The sequence below is a fragment of the Gorilla gorilla genome, chromosome 10, assembly GCF_029281585.2.
Source record: "Gorilla gorilla gorilla isolate KB3781 chromosome 10, NHGRI_mGorGor1-v2.1_pri, whole genome shotgun sequence".
Classification (NCBI taxonomy): domain Eukaryota; kingdom Metazoa; phylum Chordata; class Mammalia; order Primates; family Hominidae; genus Gorilla; species Gorilla gorilla.
Genome location: NC_073234.2, coordinates 60,772,779 through 60,795,897, shown reverse-complemented (window position 1 = coordinate 60,795,897; position 23,119 = coordinate 60,772,779). Strand labels below are relative to the sequence as shown.

At 41.4% G+C, this 23,119-nt stretch overlaps 1 protein-coding gene across 1 annotated transcript in view; it reads left to right on the top strand.

The window, feature by feature from the left end:
* The window catches only part of MUC19 (mucin 19, oligomeric), a 181,107-nt gene that overhangs the window by 90,527 nt on the left and 67,461 nt on the right, over positions 1–23,119 (top strand). The window contains exons 57-79 of the mRNA XM_055358896.2: positions 3–2,985; positions 3,016–4,791; positions 7,434–7,499; positions 7,606–7,659; positions 11,742–11,795; positions 12,451–12,504; positions 12,899–12,943; positions 13,192–13,245; positions 13,670–13,723; positions 14,658–14,711; positions 14,863–14,916; positions 15,545–15,598; positions 16,980–17,033; positions 17,168–17,221; positions 17,894–17,947; positions 18,615–18,668; positions 19,618–19,671; positions 19,810–19,863; positions 20,835–20,888; positions 21,037–21,090; positions 21,693–21,746; positions 22,736–22,789; positions 22,914–22,967. Coding sequence (XP_055214871.1) covers positions 3–2,985; positions 3,016–4,791; positions 7,434–7,499; positions 7,606–7,659; positions 11,742–11,795; positions 12,451–12,504; positions 12,899–12,943; positions 13,192–13,245; positions 13,670–13,723; positions 14,658–14,711; positions 14,863–14,916; positions 15,545–15,598; positions 16,980–17,033; positions 17,168–17,221; positions 17,894–17,947; positions 18,615–18,668; positions 19,618–19,671; positions 19,810–19,863; positions 20,835–20,888; positions 21,037–21,090; positions 21,693–21,746; positions 22,736–22,789; positions 22,914–22,967 — 5,896 coding nt within the window. The remainder of the gene's footprint in view (positions 1–2; positions 2,986–3,015; positions 4,792–7,433; positions 7,500–7,605; positions 7,660–11,741; positions 11,796–12,450; positions 12,505–12,898; positions 12,944–13,191; positions 13,246–13,669; positions 13,724–14,657; positions 14,712–14,862; positions 14,917–15,544; positions 15,599–16,979; positions 17,034–17,167; positions 17,222–17,893; positions 17,948–18,614; positions 18,669–19,617; positions 19,672–19,809; positions 19,864–20,834; positions 20,889–21,036; positions 21,091–21,692; positions 21,747–22,735; positions 22,790–22,913; positions 22,968–23,119) is intronic.

The following is a 23,119-nucleotide window of genomic DNA, read 5'->3' as shown; positions in this document are numbered from 1 at the left end:
AGGTGACAGGGACAACTGGACTATCAGCTGAAGTGACAGGGACAACCAGACCATCAGCTGAAGTGACAGGGACAACCAGACCATCAGCTGAAGTGACAGGGACAACCAGACCATCAGCTGAAGTGACAGGGACAACCAGACCATCAGCTGAAGTGACAGGGACAACCGAACCATCAGCTGGGTTGACAGAGACAACTGGATCATCAACTGGGGTGACAGGGGCAACTGGAACATTAGCTGGAGTGACAGGGACAACTGGAATATCAACTGAAGTGATAGGGACAATAGGACCATCAGCTGGCGTGACAGGGACAACTGGACTATCAGCTGGAGTGACTGGGATAACTGGGCTATCAGCTATAGTGACAGAGACAACTGGATCATCTGCAAGATCAGGGACAAGTATACCATCAGTTGGAGAAACAGGAACAACTAGAACATCAGTTGAAGAATCAAGGACAACTAGACCATCAGCTGGAATAACAGGTACAAATGGACAATCAGCTGAAGTGACAGGGATAACTGGACCATTAGCTGGAGTGACAGGGACAACTGGAATATCAGCTGGGGTGACAGGGACAACTGGACTATCAGCTGGGGTGACAGGGACTATTGGATCATCAGCTGTGGTGACAGGGATAAATGGACTATCAGCAGGAGTGACAGGGACAACTGGACCATCAGCTGAAGTCACAGGGACAACTGGACCATCAGGTGGAGTGACAGGGACAAGTGGACCATCAGGTGGAGTGACAAGGACAACTGGCCCATCAGCTGAAGTGACAGGGCTACCTGGAGTATCAGCTGGGGTGACAGGGACAATTGGATCACCAGTTGGAGTGACAGGGACAACTCTGCTATCAGCTGTGGTGACGGGGATAAGTAGACTATCAGCTGAGGTGACAGGGACAACTGGACTATCAGCTGGGGTGACAGGGATAGCTGGACTCTCATCTGGGGTGACAGAGACAATTGGACTATCAGCTGGAGTGACAGGGACAATTGGACCATCAGCTGGGGTGACAGGTACAAATGGACTATCAGCTGAAGTGACAGGGACAACTGGACCATCAGCTGGGGTGTCAGGGACAACTGGACTATCAGCTGAAGTGACAGGGATAACTGGACTATCAGCTGTGGTGACAAGGACAACTGGGCCATCAGCTGTGACAGAGACAACTGGATCAACTGGGGTGACAAGCATAACTGGACTATCAGCTGGAGTGACAGGGACAACTGGATTGTCGGCTGAAGTGACAGGGACAATTGGACTATCAGCTGGAGTGACTGGGATAACTGGGCTGTCAGCTATAGTGACAGAGACAACTGGATCATCTGCAAGATCAGGGACAAGTATACCATCAGTTGGAGAAACAGGGACAACTAGAACGTCAGTTGAAGAATCAAGGGCAACTAGACCATCAGCTGGAATAACAGGTACAAATGGACTATCAGCTGAAGAGACAGGGACAACTGGACCATTAGCTGGAGGGACAGGGACAACTGGACTGTCAGCTGGGGTGACAGGGACAACTGGGCTATCAGCTGGGGTGACAGGGACAATTGGATCATCAGCTGTGGTGACAGGGACAACTGGACTATCAGCAGGAGTGACAGGGACAACTGGACCATCAGCTGGAATAACAGGTACAAATGGACTATCAGCTGAAGTGACAGGGACAACTGGACCATTAGCTGGAGTGACAGAAACAACTGGACTATCAGCTGAAGTGACAGGGACAACTGGACTATCAGCTAGGGTGACAGGGACAACTGGACTATCAGCTGGGGTGACAGGGACAACTGGACTATCAGCTGTGGTGACAGAGAGTACTGGACTATCAGCTGGGGTGACAGGGACAACTGGATCATCAGCTGTGGTGACAGGTATAAATGGACTATCAGCAGGAGTGACAGGGACAACTGGACCATCAGCCGAAGAGACAGGGGCAACTGGACCATCAGCTGAAGTCACAGGGACAACTGGACCATCAGGTGGAGTGACAGGGACAAGTGGACTATCAGCTGAAGTGACAGGAACAACTGGCCCATCAGCTGAAGTGACAGGGCTACCTGGAGTATCAGCTGGGGTGACAGGGACAATTGGGTCACCAGCTGCAGTGACAGGGACAACTCGGCCATCAGCTGTGGTGACAGGGATAACTGGACTATCAGCTGAGGTGACAGGGACAACTGGACTATCAGCTGGGGTGACAGGGATAGCTGGACTCTCAGCTGGGGTGACAGGGACAATTGGATCATCAGCTGTGGTGACAGGTACAAATGGACTATCAGCTGAAGCAACAGGGACAACTGGACCATCAGCTGGAGTGACAGGGACAACTGGACTATCAGCTGGAGTGACAGAGACAACTGGACTATCAGCTGGGGTGACAGGGAGAATTAGATCATCAGCTGTGGTGACAGGGACAACTGGACTATCAGCTGGAGTGACAGGGACAACTGAACCATCAGCTGGAACAACAGGTACAAATGGACTATCAGCTGAAGTGACAGGGACAATTGGACTATCAGCTGGGGTGACAGGGACAGCTGGACTATCAGCTGGGGTGACAGAGAGTACTGGACTATCAGCTGGGGTGACAGGGACAATTGGATCATCAGCTGTGGTGACAGGGACAACTGGACTATCAGCTGAAGTGACAGGGACAACTGGACCATTAGCTGGAATAACAGGCACAAATGGACTATCAGCTGAAGTGACAGGGACAACTGGACCATTAGCTGGAGTGACAGGGACAACTGGACTATCAGCTGGGGTGACAGGGACAACTGGACTATCAGCTAGGGTGACAGAGAGTCCTGGACTATCAGCTGGGGTGACAGGGACAATTGGATCATCAGCTGTGGTGACAGGTATAAATGGACTATCAGCAGGAGTGACAGGGACAACTGGACCATCAGCCGAAGAGACAGGGGCAACTGGACCATCAGCTGAAGTCACAGGGACAACTGGACCATCAGGTGGAGTGACAGGGACAAGTGGACTATCAGCTGAAGTGACAGGAACAACTGGCCCATCAGCTGAAGTGACAGGGCTACCTGGAGTATCAGCTGGGGTGACAGGGACAATTGGGTCACCAGCTGCAGTGACAGGGACAACTCGGCCATCAGCTGTGGTGACAGGGATAACTGGACTATCAGCTGAGGTGACAGGGACAACTGGACTATCAGCTGGGGTGACAGGGATAGCTGGACTCTCAGCTGGGGTGACAGGGACAATTGGATCATCAGCTGTGGTGACAGGTACAAATGGACTATCAGCTGAAGCAACAGGGACAACTGGACCATCAGCTGGAGTGACAGGGACAACTGGACTATCAGCTGGAGTGACAGAGACAACTGGACTATCAGCTGGGGTGACAGGGAGAATTAGATCATCAGCTGTGGTGACAGGGACAACTGGACTATCAGCTGGAGTGACAGGGACAACTGAACCATCAGCTGGAACAACAGGTACAAATGGACTATCAGCTGAAGTGACAGGGACAATTGGACTATCAGCTGGGGTGACAGGGACAGCTGGACTATCAGCTGGGGTGACAGAGAGTACTGGACTATCAGCTGGGGTGACAGGGACAATTGGATCATCAGCTGTGGTGAAAGGGACAACTGGACTATCAGCAGGAGTGACAGGGACAACTAGACCATCAGCTGGAATAACAGGCACAAATGGACTATCAGCTGAAGTGACAGGGACAACTGGACTATCCCCTGAAGCAACAGAGATAACTGGACTATCAGCTGGGGTGACAGGGACAACTGGACTATCTGCTGGGGTGACAGAGACAACTGGACTATCAGCTGGGGTGACAGGGACTATTGGATCATCAGTTGGAGTGACAGGGACAACTGGACCATTAGCTGCTGTGACTGGGTCAGCTGGACTATCAGCTGGGGTGACAGGGACAACTGGACAGTCAGCTGAAGTGACAGGGGCAACTGGACAATCTGTTGGAGTGACAGGGACAACTAGATCATCAGGTGGAGTGACAGGGATAACTGGACTATCAGCAGGATTGAGAGGGACAACTGTTTCATCTGCAAAATTAGGGACAAGTATACCATTAACTGGAAAAACAGGAACAACTAGAACATCAGTTGAAGAATCAACGACAACTGGACCATCAGCTGGAATAACAGGTACAAATGGACTATCAGCTGAAACGACAGGGACAAATGAACTATCAGCTGGGGTGACAGGGACAATTGGATCATCAGCTAGAGTGACAGGGACAACTGGACTGTCAGTTGAAGCAACAGTGACAACTGGACTATCAGCTGGAGTGACAGGGACAACTGTCCCATTAGCTGGGGTAACAGGGACAACTGGACCATCCGCTGGAGTGACAGGAATAGCTGCACTATCAGCTGGAGTGACAGGGAAAAGTGGACTATCAGCTGGAGTGACAGGGAAAACAGGACTATCAGCTGGAGTGACAGGGACAACTGGACCGTCAGCTGAAGCAACAGGGAAAACTGGACTATCAGCTGGAGTGACAGGGATCACTGGACCATTTGCTGAAGTGACAGGGACAACTGGATTATCAGCTGGGGTGACAGGGACCACTGGATCATCAGCTGAAGTGACAGGAATAACTGGACTATCAGCTGGGGTGACAGGGAAAACTAGATCATCAGCTGGGGTGACAGGGACAACTGGATTATCTGCAAAATCTGGGACAAGTATACCATCAGCTGGAAAAACAGGAACAACAAAAACATCAGTTGAAGAATCAAGGACAACTAGACCATCAGCTGGAATAACAGGTACAAATGGACTATCAGCTCGAGTGACAGGGACAACTGGACCATCAGTTTGCACAACCACTGTAATAGGAAGAACTACAGGAGAGCCAGGAAGTAAGGTTACAGCCCCTGAAGGCAAATCTAGTTAGCTAAAGATAGGTCATTTAATGTGAATAACGTAATTTTTGGTCTTCCAGACTTGAGTCTGTGTAAGTTTATCACAATTAAATATGTTATTAAGAACTCAGATTGGTGAACAATGATGGGGGCTTTCCAGAATATTATAGATTCCTTAGACTTTTTGAGTTTATGTTTTCATGAGGGCTACTGTAGGTGTTGGCAAGGGATGCACAGCTGGAGCACCAGACTCGGGCCACTACAGTTGGGAACCCAGCAGGCACAGCTCACCTGGGTACTCTGGTGTGGTCCAACATAAGCTTGGCTGAGACGTCCAATTATGATCGTAAGATGAATCAATTATGATTTAACCAAGGACCTAAATCGTGGAGAAATGATTAAGAGATGACCTAGATTTATCAATGTCTAAATTTGAATTTTACATAAGGGGCAGTAAGTTCATTACATTTACTAAGATGAACCATGTAAAGCTGATAATCAATTAGTGCTTTAACCAGGCAAAACTGAAGAACCACATGGAACTACCCCTGGAGCAGGTGAAAGCAGGACCAGATTAACCACACCTGGAAAATCAGGCAAGTGGGATTGGAAGAATTTGGTCCCAACTGCAGCTCAACATAAGGTTTTCTTTTTTTTTTTTTTCTTTTTCTTTTTTTTTAAAGACAGAGTCTCACTCTCACCCAGGCTGGAGTGCAGTGACAAGATCTCAGCTCACTGCAACCTCCGCCTCCCAGGTTCAAGCAATTCTCATGCCTCAGCCTCCCAAAGTAGTTGGGATTACAGGCACGCACCACCATGCCTGGCTATTTTTTATTTTTATTTTTATTTTATTTTTAGTAGAGAGAGAGTTTCACCATGTTGGCCGAACTGGTCTCGAACTCCTGACCTCAAATGATCTGCCTGCCTTGGCCTCCCAAACTGAACATAAGGTTTTCTCATCAATGTAATTATCTTAATGAGTATATTGTAAATAAGGAAATCAGAAAGTCAGATCCAAATCATCTATTAGGTTCGTGCAAAAGTAATGGCAAAAACCGTAATTACTTTTGCACCAACCTAATAGTATTTAGGACCTTATATTTTATTAGGTGTTTTAGGACTCGGATGGAAGGAAAACAAATTGTCTGTCTTTACAGTGCTGATTTTATCAGGAAATAAACCTTAAATGAAGAAGCTTAAAGCAAGAAAATAATTGAGCACTTTTTGGTCAGCCAGGAACTGTTATAAGTTATGTAAACATGTCACTAATTTTCACAGCAACTGCTGAGATAAGTGCTATTTTTATTGACATTTTCAAATGAGGAAGTCAAGGAGAAGTTTAGTTAGCTGCTGCAAGTGATAATGTACACCAGAGAGGTCTGTCCTCAGAGCCTATTTCTTACCTTCTGCACCATCCTCCCTCCTATGGCAGTGGGTATAAACTAGAGCAGAAAGGAAATATATTCCCTGGAGGGAATATCTCAACGGAGTCTCAGATATGCCAAATGCAACCTCTCAAAGAAAATCAGATTAATAAAAAGTCTACTATACCGGAAGTATTTGAACATTTTCTATTATAACAGCAGTGTCTCATGTTTTACTATTTAATTAAATTTTGTTTAATTATTTTTATTGCCATCTGTGTGTCAGGCACTGTGATAAGTGTGTGGGCACAGAAGTGAATGAGTCTGACAGGGCCACTACTCTCAGGACATCCTGTCTAGTGGGGGATTTAGCCAGTAAGAGAAAAGTATCTCAATAGTATTACAATTAATGTTAAGTGCTAAGAATAAGGTGAGGGTGCCAGGACAGTGACCTTCCACCTGGTGTCCCAAAGAATGAAGAGGCAGTTGTCAGATGAAGAGGATAAGACAGGGAGGGAAATGCTGAGAGCTCCATGGGGAAGGAAGTCAAAGGATCTTAGAAAGTTTAAGGTAGAAAGAGGCCAGGGTTCCCAGTGCTCTGTTAGGAAGCCAGAGGGTGTACAAAATAAGCCCAGAGAAGTCAGAAGGACCCTGTTCACACACAACAGAGCCTTGCCGCACAAGTTAAGGATTTTAGACTTGTTGCTAAGAGCTAAGGGAAGTTACCAGAAGGTGAGAGACAGAAGAGTGACATGATCAGCTTCCCATTTTTAAAAGATCAGTAGGACTGCAAATGTGAAGAATTGTATAAAGTGAAAATGGAAGCAGAGAGATTTGCTAGGAAGCTATTGCTCAATCAAGGTAAGAGGCAATGGTTTAGGATAAATTATGGTGGTGGATGGAAAAAAGGGAAAAATTCAAAACCTATTTTTGGAGAACCATCAAGGGAATTTGGCGGTGGTTTGATGGGGATTTCGTTAAGGGTACTTTTCAAGTTAATATTTAGTTACTAGGATGATGGTTCTATCAATTATTAAAATAGGGAATGTGAAGGAGCAGCAGTTTGTGGTGGGAAGATCACAGGTTCATGTTTGAAAGTTGAATTTGAGATGTCGGAGAGAAGTACAAATGAAAATTTCGAATTATGCTATTAAGATTCTTTTTCATTTGTTTTAAATTCAGCTACAACTGGAGTGCCTGCTGCAACTTCCCCAGGAGCTGAAGGTGAAAGCATAGCTTCCACGTCAGGTACTGGAACCACAACTGGGTTCAAAGTAGTTATGTTGATAAATATCTAGATAGTGCTCCAATAAAATAAGAACACTGCTCCTGACTTTACACTTTTTAATCTCAGTTGCCACGGGAGCCATCCCTCGGTCAACAATTGCACCAGGAAGTACCACTACTGGTAAGTAAGCAGGGGGATGTCAGATGTATTTTTGATTTGTTTTCATGCTCATTGCTTAATTTAAAACAGTAAAGTCATTAATAATAATAATGCCAGTTAATTACAATGTATTTAAATATATTATCTCATAAGTTACTTGAATGAACATTATTATTTCATTTTGCTCATTAGGAACTTAGACGAAGATATTACCTAAGTTGATATGTTCCTACAGCAAGCCAAATGGTGAAATCAATATTTTTCTCGATTGTTTATTGATTCCAAAACTGTGCTCTTCAGTGTGACGCCTTCCTTTGCTAAAGCAAAATATACGATGTCTTTAGTAACCCATCAATAGGCCAGGCGCGGTGGCTTATGCCTGTAATCCCAGCACTTTGGGAGGCCGAGACAGGTGGATCCCGTGGTCAACAGATTAAGACCATCCTGGCCAACATGGTGAAACCCCGTTTCTACTAAAAATATAAAAATCAGCAGGGCGTGGTGGCGTGCACCTGTAGTCCCAGCTACTCAGGAGGCTGAGGCAGGAGAATCGCTTGAACCTGGGAGGCAGAGATTGCAGTGAGCCGAGATCAGGTCACTGCACTCCAGCCTGGGCGACGGAGCGAGACTCCGTCTCAAAACAAACAAACAAACAAACAAACAAACAAAAAACACCAATAAAGCTAGCTTTTAAAATCACAAAGCTTAAATGTTTCCCATTTCTAACTAAAAGAATTGGAGCAGCAGGTTAAGAAAAAAAGTTTTTTATTGTAATAAACTGTGGCACTTCCTATTCTGAAATAAGATTTGGAGAATTTTATTTGACAAAACTATAATATTATTGTTTTATAAGTCCAAATTTTATAACTTTCCTTCTTTTTACAATGATTCACAAATACTTATAGGGCAATTTCTTTTTCCTAACACTGAGTAAATGAACAAAATTATTATTTCAAGGCTACAGTATATTATTGCTTAAGGTTCTCAACTAGTAATATACTTAGTATGATAGCACTTGAAAAATACATCATTTCTCAATGTGCAGGTCTCTAACAGAACCCAGAATCTAATGACTACATTGCTCATTAATAGTTTAAGGAATAGAATGCTTACCTTTTTTTTTTCTTGTGAAGATTTATGCCGCATTATTCTAACTACTGTTATAAAGTCTCCTGTGTAAATTAATTTTACAAACTGTTTGCTAGAAAATAATTAATTCAGTAATTTAATTCAAACTAAATTTGTATCGGCTCTTTATTCAATCTGTGGTTATGCAAATGTAAACAAATTGGCATGATTCATATTATACATTGAACAACAGAATTATAAGTTAACAAAATGGCCACGAACAGGTAGCTATTGGGACACAGTGTGTGACTATTGGGGCATAGTATGTATTTCATCATTTTTGGCACTTTATAATTTCAAAACAGCTTTAATTAAATGTAACCAAATAATAATTACCTGTGTATAAATATTTTTCTTAGAAAAAAGGCAGTGTTTTGTTTTCAGTTTGATAATCTGTAATCATAGAAATCATACATGATTATTTAAAAGAGCACTTTACAATATGTCTCACAAGAGAACATTTACTCTGACTTAAATTTCTAAGATAAGCGTCTATAGGAATAACATCTGTTTCTTAAACAAAATTTAATTATCATGGCATTTGACACACTGAAGCAAAATTTTTAAAGGAAATTCAAATAAATTCTTTAATTTAAATATGGATTTAATTTATCCTTTAGTAAGCTCTGTTAGAATTCCACCACAACTAATTGTAGGTAAGCTGAAATTCAATGACATGAAAATTTATTTCTGCACAATGTGCTTGAAATAGAATTTCTATCTTTTCCATTTGAGCACTGAAAAACATTTAAAGGACTGTGTGTGACATGCATCTCAAATTATAACCTAATATACAAATTAACCTTTGTAAATGGAAATAAATCAAATATTTACATTTATAAATATATTTGCTTTTAAATTTCGGTGACATCAAAAAAGCCTGAAGTAGCAGGTGAAAAAATATGAGATTATGAACGTGCATTTGAAAATATAATGTTACATTAATGGAATAGAACACATGGTACCAGAAGCCTTACTTTATCTGATTAATAAAACATGAACTTCAAATTTGATTTTTGTAGAATAGGGCTTTTGATATTTCTATTCTCATGCCTTCTTAAATCATAATAAAGGTGTACTGAATCCTTTATATAATACTTAAATTCTACAGTGATTGTATACAAGTACACAAACTCAGACAGACCAAAATCACTACCAAAACATCCCCCTTATTAAAAAGAGGTAGCACAGTATTTCTCAGCATATTAAGAGTTGTCACCTACTATTTACAAGAAAATTATTTAGCTTTTAATGTATCCTGATATCTCTTTTTTAAACTTAAAAACAGTTTTAAAAAATAAGCAAAAGTAGCTGATTCTTTTTTTTGTTTGTTTTTGTTTTTGTTTTTTCAAGACAGGGTCTTGCTCTGTCACACAGGCTGGAGTGCAGTGGCACAATCTTGGCTGACTGCAACCTCCACCTCCTGGGTTCAAGTGATTCTCTTGCCTCAGCCTCCTGAGTAGCTGGGATTACGGTGCGTGCCACCACACCTGGCTAATTTTTTGCATTTTTTAGTAGAGATGGGGTTTCACTATGTTGGCCAGGCTGGTCTCAAACTCCTGACCTCAGGTGATCTGCCCACCTCAGCCTCCCAAAGTGCTGGGATTACAGGCATAAGCCACCGTGCCTGGCCAAGAAGCTGATTCTTTAGAACATCTCACTTTAAAAAAAAAATGATTTCTCCTTCTGATCCTTTTAGCACTTACATTGGAATATAAGCTCCCTGAAAACAGGAATTTTTGTCTTATTTTTCACTGATTTAAAACCTCTTCATGGCCCTTATCTGATGAGGTGATTGATTTCCATACTTGTCCCCCTGATCCATTAGATTCTACCTTTGTTGAAAGGGGACCAAGCCTTATGCATCATTAATGTCTTACTTGGGGAGCTTTGTGTATAACAAACACTCAATACAGCTGAAATATGTTTAGCTTTCATTCACTATCTATTTGAATAATGTAGGCATTATTTTCCCTAATTTGCTGGTAAGGAAACTGAGATTCAGAGATTTTTAACCTGTTTAAAACCACACAACTCTTTTGATTCCAACGCCTGAGCTCTTTCTACTCCTCTGCATTTCCTTTAGTCTAGACTATTGTAGGCAAGTTTCCTCTCTTCCAGTTTTCTCTATTCTCAGATGTGTTCTATCCAAAGCAGTGGTCAGTGGTCCTCTATTGACTGTTATCTCTGTTCATGTCATTTCTGTCATCAGTCTATGTTAGCAGCTACCCATTGCCCTTCAAGTAAATTCTAAATGCTTTAGTGTAGTATTTGAGTCCTTGGAGACCCCATCTACTTTCCAAACTTCTCATCAGCCCCCTTCACATAACAACTTTTAGCCTCACTTGAATTAGTTGTTGGCACTGTTAGAAGTTCCTTTATAAAATTTTATAAACTGATCACTAGGAAGTTGTTTTCTCACTGAATTTGAGCTAAGTTTCCAGTTATTTTTCACTCATTCTATGTTCATATAACACATATTGCTATGTTTCCCTAAACCTTGGCTCTTACTATGTCTTCTGCCTGATGTTCCCTTCCTGGACTTCACATAGACAAATCCTAAGCAATGGTAAAGATCTAGATGCTGTCTTTTCCAGAAAGCCTTCCTTGACCCCACTAAGAAGGAGTAATGGTCAGCAGTTTCTCATTGTCTCAGGTACTCAGTATATATAAACTGTCTTTTGTAGCAGAGAGCTAAGGCATACTGAGATCAAACTAGGTGAACACAAGAGAAGATCATCTTTCATCTTTGTCAGGGAAGGCCAGGAAAGGACATCTCGAGTAGAGAACATTGGCACTCCGTATGATTTACAAATGGAATAGTTCAAGCAGAGAAACTCGTAGAATTATAGATTTGTTAAGTACCCAGAAAAGGCTACTTGTTATAGCAAAGAACACACAGATAGTGTCTAGATTCAGATCTTCTCATGGCAGAATGAGTCAGTATGGTGACCTCTGGACTTTCTGTGTTTCAGGTACCACCGGGGTAACCACTGGCACAACTCTTGCCCCTAGAAGTTTCAACATAGGTGAGAACAAGCTGAGTAGAATTTTCCCATTGGAACTTCTTTCAAGGAGCTATCTCCTCAGGTTTTATTTCTAGGCAAAATTTTCATGATAATATTCCAAAATCCTTAATGTCTTCCCAATTGTGTCTTTCTTCTTTTCCTCATTCTCAGAGGCCACAAGTTCCTAGGAGGAAGCAGAATCTCTGTAGGTGGAATAGCTCCAGCTCAGCCTGCTAAGCCATTACTGCACTTTTTGATCATCTTTCATTAAGCAGTGTTGCCTGAAATGCAGCCACACTGCTTTATTCCATAAACTAAACCTTTAAAAAAATGCAAAGCAGTTACTAGATAACAAATGACAAGCTTGAGGAGCCTAAGACTTCCTTCTACCTTAAGGAGCTCATTCAGTGCACTAAGAAATCAAGTCACTGGCCACTGGATATATGTGTACTGAGAAAACTTCCATTTCCAAGCACCGAATCTCAAAGACACTAAAGCGCCTAGAATGTTGTTAGGAAATTTGCTATAAGAAAGAGATGCTACATTGGAAACACAGATTAATCCTTGCCATTCAAAAGCTCAAAGAAAGAGCATCCTAATGTATTGTAAGAAATACAAATTTTTGAAAAAGCAATTCCCTAGTCATGGCATGTTGACCACCATTTCTTTATTTCAGGAACTTCTGGTGGAATTTCTGGGAAAACCCTCAAACCTGGAAGTTATGTCTCAGGTAAGTCACCACATACCAGGACATCCTGGAGGGAGCCACTTAGGTAATACAGTTGACCCAGCATGCTTTTCTTTTTCTTTTCTTTTCTCTTTTTCTTTTGAGATAGGGTCTCACTCTGTTGCCCAGGCTGGAGTACAGGGGCATGATCTTGGCTCACTGCAGCCTTGACCTCCTAGGCTCGGGTGATCCTGCCACCTCAGCCTCCCAGGTAGCTGGGACTACAGGCTATTTTTTGTAGAGATGGGGTTTCATTATGTTGTCCAGTCTGGTCTCAAACTCCTGGACTCAAGTGATCTGCCAGCCTTGGCTTCCCAAAGTGCTGGAATTATAGGTGTGAGTCACCACACCCAGCCGTCAGCATGTTCTTACTTTTTCCCTTTCTTTTCTTTCTCAGAGGCTACAACTGCTACAGGGACTCCTGGAGCAGGACCGTCAGGAGGTGAGTGTTCTCATTCCAAGACTTTGGGTTCTGTTGATTCATTGTTTGGGATTGCAGCTTAAAACAGAAGAATACGAAGGTTGAGGACACATTTAACACAAGGCCAAGTCAAATTGTGAATCCCTCTGGAACTGCCATTTTCATAACCCTCCAACAAGTGTGCCTGAGTCCTGGCTTTCAGAACTAGTTCTCTGAAGTCAGGAATGAGACCGTCATTGCTTTAAAGTTCACAGAATTTTTTTTCACAGGCACCACTATCATTTCTCCTGAAGTCAGTACCATTTCAGAAGTTTCCAACACAGGTAAAATTCCATAAAGAAAATGTAAGCTGGCTCTTACTCCTATGTGAGTTTTGTGCATGTGTATGTGTGTGCATGGGAATGGTTTAAGGATGACATGAAATCAACCACAAAAGTATCACAGAGACATTTCTAAAGAACTTTATATTTCATTTTTCTCCCTCTGTAGTCATCCCTGGTACACCACGGAGACATAACAGGAATTGAAACAGGCAGGCATGAAATGAGCCTCCATCCCTCTGTCAGCAGGCTAGAATGTAGGGGTGTTCACTGGCAAGTCGCCTGCAAATAAATGAGCCAAGGAAATGAAATGAGAGAAGGACACTCCTAATTTAGCATTTGCACCATTTATAACATTAAGTCCTGAGAAAGGCCCTTTTAGTTGCGTCCATGATGAATTTGCTAAATTTGCTTTTTCTTGTTTTAGGTATCACTGGAGTAGGCTCTGAGACATCTGTTGAAACAGGAATTTCCAACACAGGTAAAGTTGAAAGAAAACCGTCTCTATGGACACACAGATGAAATGATGTTTTTTTGTAGAGTTTTTCTGATGAATAACACAAAATCTGTCTTCCCACTGTTGCAACTCCCCAGAATTTACAATTCCATATCATGTCTCAAAGGCTACAATTTCTGCAGAACACGTTGGCGCCACTGAAGCTTCATTCACAATAGGGGAGAAGGAGCAACTCATGTCTTTGTTGTTTTCAGATGTTGACACTCATAGCGAGACTAGAGAGAGGAGGATTCTGGAGAGCAGTTTGTATTTACTTTACTAATACTACATTTTTGGCCAATAAATTCCTTATCAGTTTAGACGTTTTTCCAGAAAAGCTACTAATTACAGATTGCAGAATCATACTTCTAATCCCGGAAGACAGGATGATTATACTGATTGTTCTAAGTAACTTCTGCTGTGAAATTACAAACATTAGAAGCTTTTAAAAGAGGAGGGGGTGATAAAACTTGCTGAGAAACACAGAGGAGCTACAAGAACCCAGGAAACACACCTGCCCTGTGTCAATGCTTCCTTTTCACAAATGAAGAGCTAAATATTTTCACGATGTCTGGAGTTCTCAGCACACTCATGGCATTCTCAGCAACCACCCCACAGCAGGCACCACTCTTGCATCTGACAGCCAAGACACAGGGAGGAGAACAGGTGAGCATGAGAGAAACCCACATTGTCCTCCTGACTGAGAATACCAGGAAGATTATCACAGGTTGAGAACATTGTCACTTTGGTTGCTTTGGTAATCAAATGGTTAATGAGAAAATACATAGGGCTCATCATCAGGGAAGAGCTAGGGAAAGTGCTAGTTAGATATAAGTTAGATTTAGATTCTTTCTAGAGGCAGGTCCATAGGAAAGAAAGATTAACCACCATGGTGATCCCAGTCCTCTTGGTGTTTCAGCTACGACTGGGGTGGCTCCTGGCACAACCCTTGCCCCTGGCAGTTCCAGTACAGGTGAGTCTGCAGGTTGGCAGGGAACTCTTCAGAGCTCCTCCCATAATTTGATATCTTCTCTGGTGCTTGTCTTTTTAAGAGTAATATCTTATTCATTTCATAGTGATTGAATATTTTTCAAATATGTCTTTTCTGTTTTTCTGTCTCTCAGAGGCCACAACTTCCATAGGAGGAAGTGCATCAACAAGAGGAGGAATAGCCACAGGTGAGCATTGCTGGGTCATTGCACTCATTTGCCGATAATATCCAATAAAGACTGTGGTGCAAAATGAATCCATGTGACTGGATTCTCCCATATTGAGTACTGATCGAGAACATATTACCGTTGTTCATTGATGAAAGATCAGAAACTCAAATTTCATTCTTATTTCCTGTGCTGTAAGCAGATTCTCCTTCCACACCCAAGGCAGTCGTACAGTCATTTGATTGACAGTCATATAGATGATCTAGAGATAGCCCCCATTTCCCTGTTCCAGAGCACTAGAAAAAAAAAGTATCGATAAGTGAAAATGTCTTTGGTAGATATACTGTGGGAAGGATATTATATGAGAAATATACAGATGTCATTTTAGCATTTAAAACCCAGTTTACTGACATATTGAATAAGTATATAGATTTTATCAATTTATTTGCTTGTTGCCCATTAGCCACTTTCTTAAGACCACTGGGGCATTCTCTAGAAAGACTCTGGAACTTGGGAATGACAACACAGGCTAGTCCAAAAGCACACAGGGAATACTATACCTTGGCTGCTCAGGTGACAGGCTCCTAGGGCTACATAACCCTGTATGTATTCATACTGCAGTCTTTATTCTTGTTTTCTTTTCTCTCAGAAGCCACAGGTTCCACAAGAGGGGTCAGGACCACCGGATCAGAAGCTCCAGAAGGTAAGCTTCATCAGTCCCCAGGCTTCAGAGTTCTCTTCTTTGCCCTGTTGTGGGATACTGAGGTAAACGCATAAATGAGAATGAGGGCCAAGGAAAGACAGTTACTTTTTATCTGGAAGCACAACATGTATTCTGATCTTCTGAGTTATTCTGCTAAAGAATTTCAGAAACTGGGTGTATTAGTTTGTTCTCACGTTGCTTTAAGGAACTACCTGAGACTAGGTAGTTTATAAAGCAAACGAGTTTAATGATGGACAGTTCTGCAGGCTGTATGGAGGCATGGCTGGGAAGGCCTCAGGAAACTTACAATCATAGTGGAAGGTGAAGGGGAAGCAAGTACATCTTTACTTGGTGACAGTAGAGAAAGACAGAGTGAAAGAGGAAGTGCTACACACTTTTAAAGAAGCAGTTCTCGTGAGAACTCACTATCACAAGAACAGCAAGGGGGAAATCCAGCCTCTATGATCCAATCAGCTCCAACCAGGTTCCTCCCCCAACACTGGGGATTACAATTCAACATGAGATATGAGTGGGGACTGAGAGTCAAACCTTATCACTTGGTTATCTAAGTCAGGCATTGCTCCATTTCCTGTGTGACAATTTTAGTACTCTGGACACCTGGCTGAGGCCCACTGACTTGCAGCAGCCTCCGCAGAACCCCCAATTCTTCCATTCTGCTCCTCATGATTCCACAAAGTACTATCACCTGCTGACATCTATTGAACATATTTATTATACTTGTTTATTTTCTGTGATCCCTCTCCCACAAATGGAAACCTCACAAAGCAGAGACTGTTGTCTGTTCTTTTCACTGAGAAGAGAATGTCAGGTACAAAGGATTGCTTACAGAATATAAGATGAGTAACAAGTATGTACTTATTTTGAGTGTCACTCTGTTTACTTCAACAGCTACCACCACGGTTTCACCTGGTGCCAGCAGCGGTTCACAGGGTCCCAAGCCAGGTAGGATGAACTACTTAAAATCACCAGTGGGAGGTATAAATATCTCATAGAAGTATATTATTATACATCTGATTATCACAATATTATCAGTTACACAAACGAGAACATTTAGAATATTCAAGACATTTTTCCTCCTCCAGGAACACCAGGAAACTACATCACTGAAAGTGAAGTTAGTAAAGTGAATTTAAGCATCTTTCCTTTTTTAACTGAATTTAAACTATTACTGTTTTTGAATAGGCTGCGGGGGAAAGGATAATCCATGGCAAATCATCTGTCGATAGTTGGGGGAAAGTTATTCATTGTTAATTTCCTTTGGAAACCAGAGTTCTTAGGAAAGGTCTTCTAGTGGTTCAGGAACCCGTTGATGATTCCAGTATTATTTGTCCTATTAGCTCCTTTATTTTTCTCATTTTAGGTACTTCTGGAGAATTCTCTGGGACAACCATTTCATCTGGAGGCTTCCACACAGGTAGTTGAATGAGAATGAGTTCCTCATCTGGAATGCATGATAACTTTGCAGAGCTGCAATAATAAACTAGCACTGTGATACTTTTCCCCAGTATCTCAGATTCCCCAGACCTCTTTATTCTCCTCTTTTCTCAGAAGCCACAACTCTCACAGGAGGTCGGGGCAGTATTGGAACTGAATCCAGAGCAGGTGAGGTGGAGCAGCTCATGATTTGGGATTTACCGTGAATCATGACTCTCATTAGCATGACTTGTTTGGAAGCGGGCTTTCCTACAGAATATTTTGCATTTATTTCTGGACAATGCATCTTAGAACAAATAGTTCTGCCTTTAAGTTAAATATTTTCCCCCAAATTTACCAATATCATCTTAGAAGTGAGATGGCTCTTGTAATTGTTCTGAGAAATTTCTCCTGTAATGTTATATATAAGTATGGCTAGGATATTAGTAGGAGCAAAAAACATTTGTGATCCAGGGAAGGAGAGATAATGTAAATGAATCCTAGAAATACGTGTATAGAGGTTTCCATGCCCTAAAACCAATACAATTATTAGTGCTTTCTTGATGTCTCAAATTGCCAGCAAACTTAATTTTTTATGTTTCATCCCTGGCAGTAAATTGGTGAGTATGGAAAATTGTGTGTCTCCCTCTCATGGAATGTATATTGCTTCAAGCTGAGGAAGTGGCCCCTCTGATTGCATTGAGAATTAAATGGTTCTACAGGTTGACAGGGAACTCTTCAGAGCTCCTCTCATAATTAGATATTTCTTTTGGTGTTATTGTTTATGAGAGTAATGTCATATCTGTTTCATGGCCTTTGAATATTTTCCAAATATGTTTTTTCTGTTTTTCTGTCTCTCAGAGTCCACAACTTCCCTATCACAAAGTGCAAAAACAAGAGGTGGAATACTGACAGGTGAGCATTGCTGGGTCATTGCACTCACTTGGTAATAATATTCAATAAAGCCTGTGGTTTGAAAAGTATCCATACTCTCATTTCTCCCATATTAACATTGTTAGGAAAGTTCCTACCATTTTTCACTGACTAAATATAGAATCTCAAATTTCATTCTAATATTTTGTGGTTGAACAGACTCTTCTATTGCCCCCCAAGGTAAACATGCAGCCATTTGACTGACAGTTACATAGAAAATCTAGAGTTAGCTTCTATTTTCCTGTTCATGAAATATTGAGAAAAGGAAGTCTAATAAGTTAAAAAAAATGGGCAAATATACCATGGGAAGAATATTATTTGAGAAGTGTAGAGATTAGCTTTTGACATTTAAAGGCCAGTTTATTGAAATAATAAATAAGTATACAGCCTGTGTCCATTTATTTGCTTAATACTCTTTTCCCACTTCATGGTAATGAGGTAATGACCCACCACTGCCCCATCCCTTTCTTAATAGCTACCAGTGGGGCATTCTCTGGGAAGACTCTGGAACCTGGGATTGACAACACAGGCAAGTCAAAAAGCACACAGAGAATGCTACACCATGGCTGCTCAGATGGCAGTCTCCTAGGGCAACGTAACCCTGTACTCCCCATACTGCAGACTTCATGCTTGCTTTCTTTTCTCTCAGAGGCCACAAGTTCCACAGGAGGGATCAGGGCGACCGGATCAGAAGCTCCAGGAGGTAAGGTTCACCAGTCCCAGACCTCAGGGTTCTCCTCATTTCCCTGTTATGCTGAGGTGAACACATAAGTGAGAATGGGGCCAAAGGAAAGGGGGTTACTTCTTGCCTGGAAGCACAACATGTATTCTGACCATTCTGAGTAGTCCTGCTAAGGAATTTCTGCCACTTGGCCATCTTAGTTAGGCATTGCTCCATGGCCTGTGTGACAGTGTTAGTTCTCTGGACACCTGGCCGAGGCCCACTGACCTGCAGGAGCTTCCCCAGAACCCTGATTCTCCCCACTCAGGTCATCATGATTCCACAAAGCACTATCACCTGTTGCCATCTCTGTAACATGTTTATTACACTTCTTGCATATTTTCTATTTCCTCTCTCACAAACACAAATCTCACAAGGCAGTTACTTTGTTCTTTTCACTGAGAGGATTATGTCAGGCACAGAGGAAATGCTTACAAAATATGACATGAGTGACAGTCATATTCTTATGTAGAGTGTCACTGTTTACTTCACAGTTTCACTTGGTGTCAGCAGCAGTTTATTGGGTCTGAAGACAGTCAAGGAGGCTACTTAAAACACCATGGAAATGTAAAAATATCGACATGAGTGTATTCTTAAATACCTGATTATCACACTACCACCAATTACACAAATAAGAACATTGGAAATATAAAAATGTTTCCTCCTTTTTCCCTCTGGAATGGCAGGGAGCCACATCACTGAAACTGAAATCAGTAAAGTGAAATTAAGCTTCCTTCTTTTTTTTTTTTTTTTTTTGCTAGGGCACAATGGAAGGAATAGTATGAGAACATTAAACAAGAAGTTCACAAAAAATTGTGGTGTACACTTTTTCTAAAACAGAAGTTGTCAAGAAAATTCTTCCAATGGTTCAGGACCACAGTGCTGATTCCAGTACTGCTTGCTCTGTTAGCTCTTTATATTCTCGTTTTAGGTACCTCCGGTAAATTCTCTGGGACAACCATTTCATCTGGAGGTTCCCACACAGGTAGTTCAATGGGAAGGAAATTTCCATTTTGCATGAATGATAACTTTGTAGAGCTGCAATCATAAAATAGCACCTCAATATTTTTTACTCGTATCTCAAATTCCCCAGACCTCATGATTTTCCTCTTTCTTTCCTCAGAGGTCACAACTCTCGCAGGTGGCAGGGACAGCACTGAAAGTGAATTCAGAACAGGTGAGGAAGAGCAGCCCATAATTTGGGAGTTACCATAAATCATGTCTCTCATTAGGAAGACTTGCTTAGAAGTAGGATTTCCTACAGAATATTAAATATGGATTTACAGACAATGTAACTGCGGTCAAATATATTTTTTAATTTAATATTTCCCTATAAATATCCTAAAATCCTGTTTTCAAATGGGTTGACTCTTCTAGATGAGGTGTAAATGGGATGTAATTGTTTTGAGAAATTTCCATATAATATTATATATAAATATTTCCAGTGTAATAGTAGAAGTTAAAAAGTTTTGATCCCAGGAAGTACAGATAACACAAATGAACTTTAAAAACATGCCTGCATAGATATTTCCTTGCCCCCAAAGCAAGAGAAATAATTATAGTATTAGGTCAATGGGGCAATGATTTTGACCTAATGGGGAGCAATTAGGAGTAATTAGTTCTGGTGTTTTGTAGCAATGAGTTGCCTATGGTAAACAATGTTATGGTGTACATTCAAATGTTCTTGATAAGAAGATTCTGAATGTTCTACCCACAAAGCAATGATAAGTGAGACAATGGATAAGCTAAATATCATGACTTGATTATTACAAAATATATACATATATCAAAACCTCCCATATAACCCCCAGAAATATGTATACTTATATGAAAATTAAAAAGAAAAGTAAAAATAGATTAAATTATCATGAAATAAATAATTTTTTGTCTTCTACCTCTGGCATTGTAACTGGTAAGTATGGGAGAAAACCACCTGTTTTGCTGTCATGGAATGTCAGGTGTAATCCTGAAATTTTGCCCCTTTGACTCCATTGGTAGTTTATTAACGAATGGGAAAACACATCCGAGTGGCAGCCAGAGAAAGTGGCCTTTGACATCTTAAAGATGTAAACAGATTCCTTCTAGAGGCAGGTCTTTAGGAGACAAACAGGAGTCACTGTGGTGATGCCAGTTCCCCTTGTGTTTCAGCCACCATTGGAGTAGTTCCTGCTACAACTGTTGCTCCTGGCAGTTCCAAGACAGGTAAGTCAACAGGTTGACATGGAATCTTCCACGTGCCCTCCTGTAATTAGATATCTCCTTTGTATTATTTTTTGCGGGAGTAGCACCATATCTTCTCCACAATCCTTAAATATTCTCCAGGTAACTCTTATCTCTTTGTTTCCCTTAGAGGCCACCACTTTCCTAGGAGTAAGTGGAAAAACAAGTGTTGGAAGAGCCACGGGTGAGTGCTGCTAGACTAAGACCTGTAATTCCTAATGACACCTTCAATAGTCTTCTGAAAATATCTACATGATTTGTATATGCTATATTGAGAAAATTCATAAAAAAGACTAGACAGTCTCCTTATTTCCTGAGCTTACAAAGGCCCTCACTAAACCATCATGACATCAAACCAATGACAGCTAAATAAGTAATATGGGGAGAAAATTCTTATCTTCCCCCAAAAGAGAAGGACATGATTGTTGAGAACTGTCTCAGTAAAATTGCTGTGGAAAGAAATGTTGCATGGGACAAATATGAATTTCTTCTAGCACTGTGAGTCTCAGAGTAATAGTTTGCTTCTAAGTGGGGATTTGAGATTCCTATAGAAATGAAGTGGAAGTAGAGTTCAGCTAGTGACACCATCTCTTTCTTGTTGTAGGTATTACCGTTGTAGTCTCTGGAAAAACACTGAAACCGGGAAGTTACAAGACAGGCAAGTCTGAAAATACATGCAAAATCTAGACATGGGCACCTTGGTTGACATACTCTGCCCACAGTACAGTGTGTACTCTCTCAAAAACTAGTCTTCACTCCTTCCTTTCTTTTCTTTCTCTTTCTCAGGGGCCACAACTTCCATAGTAGGGAGTGACACCAGCCAAGCAGAACGTCCAGGAGGTGAGCTTTTTACTATGAGGTCTTGGTGCTTTAAGCAAATCCCTGTTCTCCGCAGTGAAGACATTGATGTGAAGGTGGGCTGAGGAAAGGGGCCTAAATTTCCTCTCGGAACGCAGCATGCCAGAGTCACAAACCTGGGTGTGCATAGGAATTCCCTGGCCTCACCTGGGTTATCCCTCTGGATTTCCAGGAGCCCAGACTTGCAAAGCTATTTATTATGTAGCAGGGATGAGGGCAAGCTGCTGGATACCCCCCACCATTCAGGGCATACAATTTGCCTTTTATACAATTTGCCTTTTTCCCAAAGTGTTTACTAACATCTTTCACACTGACTTATTTGTTACGTTTATTGTTCATTGCTGGCCTCCAGCTACTAGAATGTAAGGTGCATTAGGAGAAAGATCTTTGAACATTTCGCTCACTGATGCATCCCAAGGTCCTAAAACAATATTACACAGGAGAGATGCTTAATAAATATTAGTGGGATGATGAAAGAAATTATTTTGAAATTCTTCATTCTATATGCTCTAATAGGTACAATTATAGTTTCACCTGAAGTCAGAATTCCAAGCCAGGTAGAATAGATTGAATAAAGTCATCACATGGGAATATTAGAGTTAGAGAGTTATTTTTTAAACATGTGAATATCAAAATACCTCAAGTAATTGATGATAAATATTTATAAAAATAGAAGGTAGTCTGCTTTTTTCTTCTTAACACATCATTGTCACATCAGGGAGCCCAGCTTCTCGAAGTTCAACAGGTGAGGGGGAGATAAGGTCTCCTTTCGCATTCACTGGGATCTCTGGAAAGGGGAACCCCAGAAGCAACAGTGTTCAGTTGAGGGGCAAAGAAACAAAGGGGTAGTCATTCATGGTTCATTTCCTTCTGAAACATACGTTCTTAGGAAAGGCCTCTAGTGGTTCAGGATCATATCACTTCTTTTACCATCCTTTGCTCTATTAGTACCTTTACTCTTCTCATTTTAGGTACTTCTGGTGAATTCCCAGGAACAACCATTACATCTGGAGATTCCCACGCAGGTAGTTCAATAAGAAGGAAATCCTCATGTTGAATGTACGGTAACTTTTTAGAGCTGCAATCATAAAATAGCTTTTTCCTTGTATCTTCAATTCTTTACACCCCTTGATTCTCTTTTTCCCACAGAGGCCACAGCTCTAACAGGAAGCAGGGGCAGTATTGAAACTGAATCCACAGTAGGTGAGGAGCAGGCCATGATTTGGGAGTTATATGAATTATGACTTTTATTATTATGACTTGTTTAGAAGTGAACTTTCCTACAGAACATTGTGCATTTTTTTTAGGGAAAATGAATCCAAGCCCAAATAATTTTTTTTTTACATTTAATGTTT